Raw genomic sequence first — 13,583 nt, 5'->3', positions numbered from 1 at the left:
CCTCATGGCAGCAGGCAAATATCCCTCTTGTTCTCCCAAGATGTGAGCCTCCCATCGGACTGCTGCAAAGCTGTTTTGTCAGTGGACTTCAAGTTCATTTTATCAAGAGTGCACAGCAGCCCGTTAGCAGATGGAAATATGGCCAACTCGAATCAGGAGGCCATAGCTGCTCTTCTGTCCTACCCACCTGTAACCCTCTGGGCCCTACATACACAGCAAGTATCCCGGGTACAAAGCTATGTCAGAGATCCACTTTGGGGCATAGGCAGCCTTTTTCCGGCCCTTTCTCTGCATCCTCCTGCAGGTCCACGGTGGGTGGTGAAGGGGAGTTTACCTCTCTATAGTCTCTCTTCAGTTCTGTGGCATTTGTTGCAGCAAGTGGCTTTAGGTGGGGCTGTTTTGTGTGTGCTGAGAGATGGGTGTGGCATAGTTTGCACGGGTAATTCAGGAGTTCTCCATGCAGAACTTTCTTCAGGACCACGAGCTCCGCAGATCGACATTCAGCCGCTCTGTCTGTAGCAGCTGGGGCTTGACTGATGCCTTGCAATGAGAGTAATGGTGATTATGGTGGGGGAAGGAGGAGAGGTGATACTGATGATGTTACCAGTATAGCTGGTCATGGCCACAGTGTTAATGGTGACAGTGCCAAAATGACAGTGGTGATGGCTAGTGATGGCAGCTTACCTGAGTTGTTTGCAAAAGCCATTGTTCATCATTGCAGAAAGCAGTGGTTTGGGGGATCTGCCATTATCCCTCTTCCATATACATTATGCCCAGTGGGGCTTACATCTGGCTGTTGGTAGATCTTGCCGGCCAGTGCATGGTGAATTTGGTTTATGGAAGAGATAGACACATGCCCCTTTTCCAGTGGCAGGTCTCCATGGTAGAACCAGGGAACAACTTGTTGTCTTCTGTTTTGTGTTTCCAGTTCAGGGGCGAGGAATGTGGTGACCTGAAGCTCTGGAGTTTCAGAGTCATCAGTAGAGAGACCTATCTAGTGCTTCTGCCAAAACTGAAGTGGAGCCATGCACTGTGCTTTATACACATGATATCAGTAAATCCTGTCAACAACTCTATAAAGTAAGCTTTTCATTTTTATTTTAAGATTGATTGATTTGTTTATTTGAAAGGCAAAGTAACAGAGAGAGGGAGAAACACAGATATATTTTTAAAGAAAGATTTATTTATTTATTTGAAAGTCAGAGTTACAGAGAGGGAAGAGACAGAGGGAAAGGTCTTGCATTCATTGGTTCACTCCCAATGGCCACAAAGGCCAGAGCTGGGCCTATCTGAAGCCAGGAGCCAGGAGCTTCTTCCAGGGCTCCTGAGTGGGTGCAGGGGCCCAAGCACTTGGGCCATCTTCCACTGCTTTCCCAGGCCATAACAGAGAGCTGGATCAAAAGAACAGCGAGGGCATCAACTGACACCCTTATGGGATACCAGTGCTGCAGGCAGAGGCTTATCCCACTTAACCCAGCGCCAGCCCTCAGGGAGATATCTTCCATCTGCTGGTTCACTTCCCAAATGGCTACAATAGCCAGGTCTGGAAGCCAGAAGCTCCACCACTTGGGTGACAGGGACCCAAGTACTTGGGCCATCGTCTGCTACCTTCCCAGGTACATTGAAAGGGAGCTAGATTGGGAGTAGAGCAGCCAGTACTCGAACCAGCTCTCTAATGTGGGGTGATGTCATCTGAAACAGTGGCTTAACCTGCTGAGTCACAACACCAACCCAAAAATAAGTTTTTCTTATCTTGGTTTTGGAAATAAGGAAAGTGAGGTTTGCCTCGTAGGTAGCAAAGCCAGGATTTGAAAACCTTGGTCTGAGAACCCACAGCCCTTTACTTTTCCTTCACTGCAGCCGCAGCCGGTTCAGCCCTCCTAGCATATTTGAGGATGTTTCTTATCTTAGGTGAGGTATGGGAAGAAATGCTGAAAGAATGACCCGTGTTTGGTTTTCTTTCCAAACTTAGTGTGAGGGCACGGAATGTCTTTTCTCCCTACAGATTCTCTTACACTGGTAGTGTACTTAGATGACCCTTTAAAAATTTATATGGGAACTGTTTGGAGGCTCTTCCCACATGCTCAAGCCTGGAACTGTGGAGTGATCTTTTCCTGACCTGGCTGGTATTTGGCCAAATAGGACATTGAGCAAGCCAGGAACCAGGCCCCAACAGAAAAAAGCAAATAGAGATAAATATTTATCCTCATCCCCATGGGATCCCTAGGTTTTCAGGATCAAAGGCCTACTTTGTGTGTGTGCTGTTCATAAGCCTTGGATAAGTGTACAGAAGCAGGCGACCTGTAGTCTTAGCGAAGACACTGTGGTACCCAGGCTCTTTAACCCTCAAGCAAATTCCCTAGTGATAGCTTAAAAAAAAAAAAAAAAAACAAAAACAGGATCTATGTATAAAAATAAAACTGTAAGTTGCATTTCCTAGACACAGAATAAGAACAGTGAAGAAAAACAGAAGTAGGAACAGAGGGAAGAAAGAAGCTGTGAAGAAATGGCATAGAAAGAGCTGGAGAGAGACAGCTGGACCAGGAGGGGCGGAGAGCTGGGGCTGTAGAGTTGGTGCTAGGGAACGTTTCTGTAGGAAGCCTGGAGGCAGACACTGTGGTGTGGTCCGTGTTTATCCCTTCCTGAGGAATCCCCAGGGTTGTCTTTTCACTTTCTTGATAGTATATTTTTTTGTCCTTGGTTATTTGTACTTTTGGTGTTGTATCTAAGACTCCATTGCCTAGACTAAGGTCATGAAGATTTTCATCTATGTTTTCTCCTAAGAATGTTACAGAGTTAGCGCTTACATGTAAGTCTTGGGGCTGGAGGTGATTTTTGTGGATGGCATGCAGTAGGGGTCTTTTGCATATGGTTATCCACTTGTCTCTGACGATCAGTCCTTAGTTCAACAGATAGGTATGCCATACATACTGTGTGCCAGGCGTTGTGCTGGATGCTAGGGGTAAAGCAGTCAACCACACAGTATCAGTGTCAGCATCTCTCTGAACGGAGAGGCAAAGAAAGCAATTCAAGGGGCTGGCACTGAGCGCAGCGGATAAAGCCGCGGCCTGCAGTACCAGCATCCCATATGGGCACCGGTTCATGTCTCAGCTGCTCCACTTCCAATCCAGCTCTCTGCTGTTATCTGGGAAATCAGTAGAAGATGGCCCAAGTCCTTGGGCCCCTGCACCCGTGTCAGAGACCGGGAAGAAGCTCCTTGCTCCTGGCTTTGGATTGGCACAGCTCTGGCTGCTATGGCCAATTGGGGAGTGAACCAGAAGATGGAAGACCTCTCTCTCTCTCTCTGCCTCTCCTTCTCTCTCTGTGTAACTCTGACTCTCTGACTTTTTTTTTTTTTTTTTTTTTTTTTTTTTTTTTTTGGACAAGCAGAGTTAGACAGTGAGAGAGAGAGAGAGAGAGAAAGGTCTTCTTTCCAAAAAAGGTCTTCTTTCCATTGGTTCACACCAAATGGCTGCTACCGCCGGCGCGCTGCGCCGATCCGAAGCCAGGAGCCAGGTGCTTCCTCCTGGTCTCCCATGCGGGTGCAGGGCCCAAGCATTTGGACCATCCTCCACTGCCTTCCCGGGCCACAGCAGAGAGCTGGACTGGAAGAGGAGCAACCAGGACAGAATCCGGCACCCCAACTGGGACTTAGAACCCGGGGTGCCAGCGCTGAAGGCAGAGGATTAGCCTAGTGAGTCATGGCGCTGGCAACTCTGACTTTCAAATAAATAAATAAAAGCAGTTCAGGGGATTTGGGAACCAAGGCTGGCTTTTGGAGGAATTAGACTCCTGAGCAGACTTTTTCAGAGTATGATATGAATGAGGAAACCTGCATTAGAATTACTTGGATTGCTTGTGTGTGTGTGTGTGCGTGTGTGTACACTTATATATGAGGGTACTTCAAAAAGGTAATGAAAAATATGTATCCTGAAAAAACTATGCATGGATTCAAAAAAATTTTTGTACCAAAATAAACTTACCTTTTTTTAAGTTTTATTTTATTTATTTGGCAAACAGTTACAGAGAGAGGTAGAGACAGAAAGGTCTTCGATCTGCTGGTTCACTCCTCAGATGGCCCCAATGGCTGGAGCTGTGCCGATCTGAAGCCAGGAGTCTCCCACATGGGTGCAGGGGCCCAAGGACTTGGGCCATCTTCTGCTGCTATCCCAGGCCACAGCAGAGAGCTGGATCTGAAGAGGAGCAGTCAGGTCTCGAACCAACACCCATATGGAATGCTGGCACTCCAGGCCAGGGCCTTAACCCACTGTGCCACAGCACCAGCCCCAATAAACTTATCTTAATTTTGTTTTTCATTAACTTTTTGAAGTACCTAAATATTTCTATTTATTATATATAACTGAAGTAAGAGAATCTTTCTATATTGAAAACAAGCTATGCCTGATTATTATTTCTGTTAAATTATTATCAGAGGTAGATGTTTGGTTCAGCAGTGCAAGCACTGCTTGGGACACCTGCATCCTATGTTAGAGTGTCTGGTTTCAAGTCCCAGCTCTGCTTCTGATTCCAGCTTCCTGCCAATGTGCACGTTGGGAAGTAGCAGTGATGCCAAAAACTCAAGGACCAGCCCTGGCTGATGCGGGCATCTGGAGAATGAACCACAAGAAGAAAGATATCTCTGTTCTCTCTCCATCCGTCTCTGTACCTTTCCAGTGAATATCAGTTACTTAAGGTGAATTATAGGATGTAAACTTTTTAAATTGCTGTCAAGTATCTGAATATCATTAGCTAGGGTCTTTTTTTTTTTTTTCCAGACCTTTACTGTGGCCTTCTTTTGAGTTCCAAAGAATTGAGACTATTATCTAGCTACATGCCAGACTGCAGTTGTGGAAGTCATTCTTTCAAAAGCCTGTGGATGAAGCAATATTTTAGAGGGGAAATATGATATATCTCTGGAAAGAGAAGTAAGAAACTGTTCCCCTATTCCTAAATTGGTTGCACTAAACAAAACAGGCCATACCATGATGCCAGGGCACTGGGAGGGGTTTCCCTTAGCAGCTGGCTACAGCTGCTGTTTCTACCAAAATTCTTCTCTTTTTAATAAAAGCATCCACAAAACACATTTGTGAGTCTCTCATTCACCCTGGCGACTTTGTAGCTGCAGCTTGACTCCAGGAGAATCCATTACACCTGTGTTTCCTTTGCTATTTCGTCTGAACAGAGGGGACAACATGCCTTGACTCTAGCCTTCTTTGGCATTTGGAGCACTTACTGGTCTGGATGCTGTCTGACATCATGACTGCAGGTGGCACAGGGGAGCTCTGTAAAGGAGAAACACAGTGACAATGACACAAATGTCTGTGCGTTGCCTGTTCCATCCGAGCGTTCATATTGTTGAAGAGCAACATTAGGAGGGTGACTTCATGGCCCACACAAGGGTCACGTTGAACTTTTTTTTTTTTTTTAAGATTTATTTTATTTATTTGAAAGAGCCACAGAGAGAGGTAGAGACAGAGAGAAGGGTCCTCCGTCTGCTGGTTCACTCCCCAGATGACTGCAACAGCTGGAGCTGTGCTGATCCAAAGCCAGGAGCCAGGAGCTTCCTCCGGGACTCCCACATGGGTGCAGGGGCCCAAGCATTTGGGCCATCTTCCACTTCCTTCCCAATCCACAGCAGAGAGCTGGATCAGAAGAGGAGCAGCCGGACTAGAACCGGCGCCCATATGGGATGCCGGCGCTCCAGGCCAGGGCCTTAACCCACTGCACCACAGCGTCGGCCCCTCACATTTAACTTTTAAAATTGGAGATGGACTGCTTCCACCAGGTGAACTGACTGAACAAAAGGCCACTTTTATATTTTCCAAGGTTCTGAAGGGGAAAAGGCACTAATCATTAAAAATGTTATGCCGCGTTCTAACAAAAACATGAGCGAATTCGTTTGTAACCTGAAAGTGAAAGAAACTCCTGTTTTTAAAACCCAGAACCAACAGAAGGGCCACAGTCAAAGGGACTCAGGGGCCAAATTTATCCAAATTATATCACATGACTGCAGAATACTTCTGCATGTTAAAAACAAAATAAGCAGAGCAGGTAACTCAACAGGGAAAAAAATCTACAATTACACCACAGAAAAATAATGGCTGGAAAAAAAATAGGGCAAAGAAAACCCCTTAACTGCCATGCAGAAAGTTGAGCTAGAGCTATGAACAGTTCACAGGAAAAGAGATGCAGACGAATCTCAAACCTATGACAAGATGCTCACCTCGGCTCATGAAAGGAGAAATACAAACTAAACTGCACTGAGTTACCATTTCCTACCTATCACATTGGCATAGATCCAAGATAATGCGATAACAGCATATGTTTCATGGCTTGATCTGTTGGTGGAGCCTCAGGGAGAGAGGCTTCACACACTGCAAGTGGTTTAACCTCCAGCATGGGGAATCTACCATATCTAGCAAGGTAAGGTAGGCCTTTGATCTTGGATTCTAGGAATTTATTCTAAAGATATGTTTACAAAAAAAAATATTGTCTATTGTGGAATAAAGCAAATGAGTAATTATTTTAGGGTCTTTTAGAACCAAGATTTGAGGCATAGGAGACAGGAGATATGAATGTAAAACAGATGAGGTTGGGTCCGGCGTTGTGGTGTAGTGGGTAAGACCGCTGCCTGAAGTGCTGGCATCCCATATGGGCACCGGTTCGGGTCCCAGCTGCTACACTTTCATTCAAGCTCTCTGCTGTGGCCTGGAAAAGCAGTAGAAGATGACCCAAGTCCTTGGGCCCCTGCGCCTGCATGGGAGACCCAGAGAAGGCTCCTGGCTCTGGCTTCGGATGGGTGCAGCTCCAGCTCTGTTGTGGCCATCTGGGGAGTGGACCAGCGGATGGAATATACCCCCTCCCCTTTCCTCTCCCTATGTAACTCTGACTTTCAAATGAATAAATAAATCTTAAAAAAAAAAAAACAGATGAGGTTATGTAAAAAACTCTGTTGTTGTGTATGTGAATATGAAGTGTTTGGTTGAACTCATCATGAAGTTCATTTATTTGAAGAGTATTTCCTACCTGCATCTACTGAAAAGCCAAGGAACAGTGTCCAAAATCCAGTAGCATCCAGAATCTAATGCGTATCCCCAGCATTCAGTTTGTTTTCTCTCTTTTTTTTTAAGTAAAAATTTTAAAAGTGTTTATTTTTCCATCTACTTGGAAAGCAGAGTGATAGTGAGAACAAGAAAGATATCTTCCATCCCAAATGGCCCCAAACTCCATCAGGGTTCCCATGTGGGTGGCAGGGCCCAAGTACTGAAGCCATCACCTGCTGCCTCCCGGGATACATTAACAGGAAGCTGGATGGGAAGCAGAGGAGCCGGGACTTGATGCTAATACGGAATGCAGGAGTCCCAAGCCGTGGCTCAGCCTGCTGAACCACATGCCTGCTTCTGCTGGTTCCAAAATACCATTTCTCACAGAAAGGATTAGGACTTGTTGGGGACAAACGTGGGTCAGGAAATACACTACTTGTATCTACAACTTTGTATCACACTGGAAAGCAAAGAAGCTGTCAAAGATTCCAAAGGCTGCAGTCAGAGGACTGAGGGACCAAACTGAAGAGATTTCCCCTGGGACCATTTCTGTGTCAGTAAGACAAGAACTGGGAATGGTCCGCTTGTGGCGCCGGCACCCTATATGGGCACCAGTTCATGTCCTGGCTCCTCCTCTTCCAGTCTAGCTCTCTGCTGATGGCCTGGGAAAGCAGAAGATGGCCCAAGTCCTTGGGCGCCTGCACCTATCTGGGAGACTGGAAGAAGCTCCTGGCTGCTAGCTTTGGATTGGCCCACCTCTGGCTGTTCTGGCCATCTGAGGTGTTAACCAGCAGATAGAAGACTCTCTCTCTCCCTCTCTGCCTCTCTCTGTCTGTAACTCTGCCTCTCAAATAAATAAGTAACAACGTTAATAAAAAGAACTGTATTTGAAATATATCAAATATGTTTAGGTCTCCGAGTTCATAACAGTAAGCATCAGCTCATGTAATCAGTCACTTTTTAAGGATATCAGAGAATTAACTCATTATTTTGAAAACTGGTAAGTAAAGAGTCAAGTGTTTATTCTGTCTTTGTTGTACACTCTGCATCTCAGCATAATCAGACTGTAAAAAGGGGAGTTTCTCTTTGTAAAGGTATTTCCATAATAAAAAAATAAGAAATGATGATAAAATGAATGTGTTATCTTTTTACTATCCCTAATTAATTACAATTTAGGCAATGATCATTTTATACTACTTACTGGGAATATGTTACACCTTTTGAAATATTCTTGCCCAGATAAAACCAATCTAAATCTGATCAAGCCTCTCTATCTGATTACCAACTTACAGGAAATGCAGAAGATGGAGAAACAAATTAAATGACACCACAGGAATACAGTGGGTAGGGATATCTGGTAGGTAATAGATAGTCAGGAACATCTGATTAGCAACTTACAGGAAATACAGAAAAACAAATTAAATGACAGTACAGGAATATAATGAGCAAAATCCAGGCAATCTTAAGCTCTAGAAGACGAACAACCCAGTTTCTTCATCACAAGAATTACCAGGGAAGGAGAATAGGGGGAACCTGAAAGAAACTGAAAATTACTCATCAATTATAATGCGTGGACTTTATTTGTATCCAATTTGGACAGACCAGTTATAAACATTTATGAAATAAAGAGAACACTGAGTGGATAGTTAATGATATTGAGGAATTATTAAATTATTTAACATATGATAATGGTGGTGTGGTTTTGTTTTTGTGTTTTTTTTTTTCATTTTTAAAAAAGGTTTAAGATCATAAATAGGTCATTGTTATAACACATTTTGGATTTTTTAAAAAAACAAACTTTTTTTTTGTTCTTTTCATTTTTTAAAAAACGTGGTGTGGTTTTGTTTTAAAATGAGTCCTGGGCCAGCATTCTGACATAGCAGGTTTAGCTGCTGGTTGCGACACGGGCATCTTATATGAGCGTCAGCTGGAGTCCAGCTGCTCCTCTTCCAATTTAACTCCTTGCTGATGTACTCGGAAAGGTAGTGGCAGATGGCTCAAGTCTGTGGGCCCCTGATACCTAAGTGGGAGACTTGGATGGAGTTCTGGGCTTCTGGCTTCAGCCTGGCCCACGCCTGGTTGTTGGGGCCATTTGGGGAGTGAACCAGATTATAGGAGATTTATTTTTGTCTCTATCTCTCCCTCTCTCTCTGTCACTCTGCCTTTCAAATAAATAAATAAATAAACATTTAAACAAACAAGCAAGTCTTTATCTTTTAAAGCTACATACTAAAATATTTGAGAAAGGTAAGACAAAATGTTGGATTGAAGTGCGTTGAGCGTTAGAGGTAGAAATTCATATTTGAGCCGATGGACAGTGAGTTATTACAGGTTCTTGAGAAAGAAGGAAGCACAATAAAATGATAGCAAGTCTAGAAGTAAACCCACAAATATATGGTGGATTGATTTTTAACAGAAACACCAAGCAAATTCATGAGGGTAAAGGACAGTCCTTTCAACAAATATTTCTGGAACCCCGGGCTTCTCCTCCTCTGTTGTGTGTAAATGAGTGAGTTGAATAGGTTGGATGAATAAGAGAAGCACCACAGGATGTACAGAAGGCACCTCCCCACCCCCAATACACACACACCCACATGAATGCTTTTGACTCCTCACTAAGGATTGATGTGGTCAGGGCTTTGCTTTGGCTCAACTCTTCTCTGACCTATGGCCACCCTTTGTCTGTGCCTTGATACCCTTGGACAGTGTTTTCTTTCACTCTGTACATCACAAGGAACAATCAGGGTGCTGGGGAGAATCTAGTGATTGGTGGAAAAGGACACAAGAAATTTTCAACCTTCAAATAGGAACTCCTATTTTTTCTTCCCTTTAAAATTAGTCTGCCATGCTCAAATGATCTCACTCTGGTTTCCTGCATGTTCAGTGACTTAAAGGTGCAAGCCTCTCTGAGAGGCCTTTCTCTATCTCTTTCTGTTTAAACTAGCAAATGCTGGAGCTTTTTTTCTTTCTCGTTGCTTTGATTGAAGTTGTTATCTGTAAAATTCCAAAGAGCGGGTGAGTGGAGGGAGTAGCGGGCCAATGGGATTCTTTATTTATGGCTAGTCACAGTGTCTCCTCCAGATGATAGGTTCAAAGGCTCCTTTGATCAATTAATTGATGTTTCAGTGTGCTTTCTAGACTTTTCTGCCATTTTTTGGTCTTGTTCTGTCCCTTCTATCCTAACCCCCAAGTCAGTCCTTGAACAGAGATCTGAAGTCAGAAATATAATGGTACAGAAAATAATGCCTGAGTCATCTAGGTAAAGGTACTACTTCTTCTAACCTGTATATCTGGGGTATTTGTTTTTTTTTTCCCATGGAGCTGCTCACTCAGACCTGGTAAATTATATGAACCCACAGACATGTATTGAATAGTCACTTAGTACCAGAAACTCTTGGTACTGGAGATGTAAGATAAATACCAAATCTGTGCCCCAGGAGAAGTCATGGTCTTGGGAGACAGAGAACTGTGATCTTAGGGCCTCCGTGAGGCTGGAGCAGGTGAGATGGGGTCTGCCCATAGGAGTGGCAATCAAGAGGGATGGTGTGAAGCCTGCTAGGCCAAGTGACAGGAGGCCATCAGTGAGTGCCGTTTCAGGGAAAAAAACTGAAGAGTCCATTAATCCAATCATTCTCAGTCTTCCAATTAACAACTATCTCAACTATTTACTGAACAACTGCTATGTGCCAAGTGCTGTTTCAGATGTTAGGAAAAGACAGTCTGCTTCACCATGAAGCTTCAGTTCTCTTAGGGGAGACAAATGGATTTATCCTCTGTTGTTAGTTAATGAAGCGCCACACAGAAAAATAAGGCAGGATAAGGGCATTGAGACTGAGGAAACCTGCTGCTTTCTTCTGGGGAGTTCCGGTGGGACTGTGTGATGATGTGGTACCTGAGCACAGAGGGAGAGGACCCGATGAGACAGAGCCCCTCCGGTAGGAGTTTGCTTAGCCCACTGAAAGAGTTGCAAGAAGGCCAGCCTGCTCTTGTTGAATGAAGAAGGGAAACAGTGATACATAGTGAAGGTAGGGAAGTTACTGAGGATGCCATTACGTAGGGCCTCATTTTTGAGTGATTTGAGGGGAGCCACATGAAGATAGTGTGCAGTGAGTGATAGGAGTTGATTAATACTTTGCAGAGAACATGCTAGATAGATGCCTGACCCGGGGGTAGGGAGAGGAAAGGGATAAATAAGAGTAGAAGCAAGCACACAGTTAGGAAGCTAATAGAGAAATCCAAGCTAATAGAGATAAAAGTAGCTTGGACCGGGGTGGTAGCAGAAAATGATGTATGAAGCATTCAATTCTGGGATATGTTGAAGATAGAGCTATTGGGATTTGGGAGTGGTTTGTTTGTAATATGTGAGAGAAAGAGGAATCGAGGACAGTTTCAACAGAAGCCTGAACAAAATGTTGGTGCCATTTTGTTGAGTACAGATGGCAGGGGAAAAACAAGGTTGTAGGAGAAGAATTAAGTTTGGTTTGAAATCTGTTGAGTTCGAAATGTCTAAGTGGAATTGTAACTGGAGTTCAAAAGGAAGCTCATGGCTGGAGACAGGAACTGGGGGGGGGGGGCTCTTTAGGATACCGACTGTGTAAAGTCATGGAACACACCATGACAGGAGGAAGGAGGAGGGTCTGAGAGGTGTGAGGACTGAGCTGTGGTGGTCCCGTGTGTTAGTGCTGAGAAGTAGAATACCTGAGGACTGAGAATGCATGACAGGGTTTAGTTTCAGTGGAGGTCACTGGTGACCTTGAAAAGAGCAAATTGATAGGATGATGGGAAAGAAAGCTTAACTGGAGTGAGTTCAGGAGAGAATGAGGGACAAGAAATTTGAGAAACTAAGTAGAAGCAGCTCTTTCACGAGTCCTCTGGAAGAGCAGAGAGATAGGGAAGTTTCTGGAAAAGGCTGTGAAGTCAGATGAGTTTTGAGGTGACGTATATCAGCACGTTTGTGTGCTGATGAGAATGACCTGGGTAAAGAGGAAGATGCCATTGAGAAAGAATGGACAGAGAAGACAGTGGGTGATTTCAGACCGTATACCTTGAGGTGGCCACCTAAGAGTAAGAGCAGAGTAGGTCTTTGAGGGACAACAGCAGGTTCACCCCATGTCAAATAAGGGAAGGCACACGTAGAAGTAGATGCTTTCTCTGTCTCTCTCCCCATAACACACACACACACACACACACACACATACACAAGTATCCACATAGAAGTATATCGAGCAACCACAAAACTCTGTATTTGCTATGGATTGTTTCCTTTTCCAGAAAGAAGCTTTACTCTGCCTCAGGACCTAGGTTTGTTTGTTTGTTTTCCCCTCCCCAGTTTCAGGGACTCTCCCTCCTCTGACAGGTTTCTAGTCCTCAGATCAGTGCTGACCAAACAACATGGCAGAACCAGGAGAGCTGGCTGTTCTTGGAGTGCAGGGTACTATATACATGGGGCAAATGAAGAAAGGTAAAGCTGGTCTCTGCTGTGGCCCGGGAAGGCAGTGGAGGATGGCCCAGGTGCTTGGGCCCTGCACCTGCAAGGGAGACCAGGAGCACCTGGCTCCTGGCTTTGGATCGGCGCAGCGCCGGCTGTAGCAGCCATTTAGGGGGTGAACCAACAGAAGGAAGACCTTTCTCTCTGTCTCTCTCTCTCTCTCTCTCTCTCTCACTCTCACTGTCTAACTCTGCCTGTCAAAAACAAAACAAAACAAAACAAAACAAAAGGTAAAGTTGGAACAGTGTGGGGGAGGGAGTGGGGGCAGGGACAGATTAGGAAGAACTAAGGAGTTTGGTTCTCATTCTGTGGACCCAGAGGAACTACTGATGGAGAGTAGTTTGGGAAGGGCCCGACCTTGCCAGGAGGAGCTGGCTTTGACGGTGGAAACCTGAGGGCGGGAGGACGTTCCGAGGGCCAGATGAGCAAAGTGTGTGTGTTTATGGCCATCTATTTTTTTTGGGGGGGGTTAACACCATACCCTTCTGAAATTAAATAAATTCTTTTAGAAGACTGAATAAAATAAATTCAAGAAGCAATGAAGCAAAAACGCTTTTAGCTACCCAGCAGTGACTGATTTCTCAATACATCGAATCATTAATGGGATGGAAGATTGGGGCCTTCGTGTGCGGTAGAAGAGGAAACAGATATGAGTGGGAGAAAATGTGAACTCTGTTGGAACTGAAACAATCTCATTAGTTACTTTTAATATCCATAGACTTTCCGCAGGGAGAGTTGATGTCTTGTAACAGATGAAGGAGGAGAGCCCTGGCTTTTCCACACCCAGGGAGTTAATGATAGGCTCAGGCTTTAAGTGGTGTCCTTGAATTTCCAGTTCTTTACTTGGTCCCTGGACTGAAGCAAAGTGATAAATCTTGACTATAAGCCACTTGCAGGATTAGACATATCAGCTAGTCTTCAGTGTTTGGGGCCAAAGTGTTTCAACATCTCTACAGTTTAAGGTGGGAATTATATGACTACCAACACCAGGGGAGGTGTCACACGTACAGTTAGCCATTAAGGTCTCATCTTAAGGCCCTCCATGGAAGAAG

General features: G+C 44.6%; 1 protein-coding gene across 25 annotated transcripts in view; it reads left to right on the top strand.

Moving 5' to 3' along the window:
- AOPEP (aminopeptidase O (putative)) overlaps positions 1-13,583 on the top strand; it is a 406,706-nt gene that overhangs the window by 120,301 nt on the left and 272,822 nt on the right. The window contains exons 6-8 of one of the 25 annotated variants that reach the window (XR_016236067.1): positions 929-1,080; positions 4,532-4,693; positions 4,776-5,081. The exons of 21 other annotated variants lie outside the window; for them this stretch is intronic. Coding sequence is in view for 1 of the 4 variants with exons in the window: in XM_089335846.1 (XP_089191972.1) it covers positions 4,776-4,827 (52 nt within the window). In the remaining 3 variants the exon portion in view is untranslated. Of the gene's footprint in view, positions 1-928; positions 1,081-4,531; positions 4,694-4,775; positions 5,082-13,583 lie in introns of those variants that run through there. 3 more of the 25 variants (XR_016236069.1, XR_016236063.1, XM_089335846.1) reach the window with 3 other exon arrangements.

The sequence above is a fragment of the Oryctolagus cuniculus genome, chromosome 1 (assembly GCF_051225735.1).
Source record: "Oryctolagus cuniculus isolate XC-2025 breed Fujian yellow rabbit chromosome 1, ASM5122573v1, whole genome shotgun sequence".
Taxonomy (NCBI): Eukaryota; Metazoa; Chordata; class Mammalia; order Lagomorpha; family Leporidae; genus Oryctolagus; species Oryctolagus cuniculus.
This window is presented reverse-complemented; position numbering and strand designations above follow the sequence as displayed.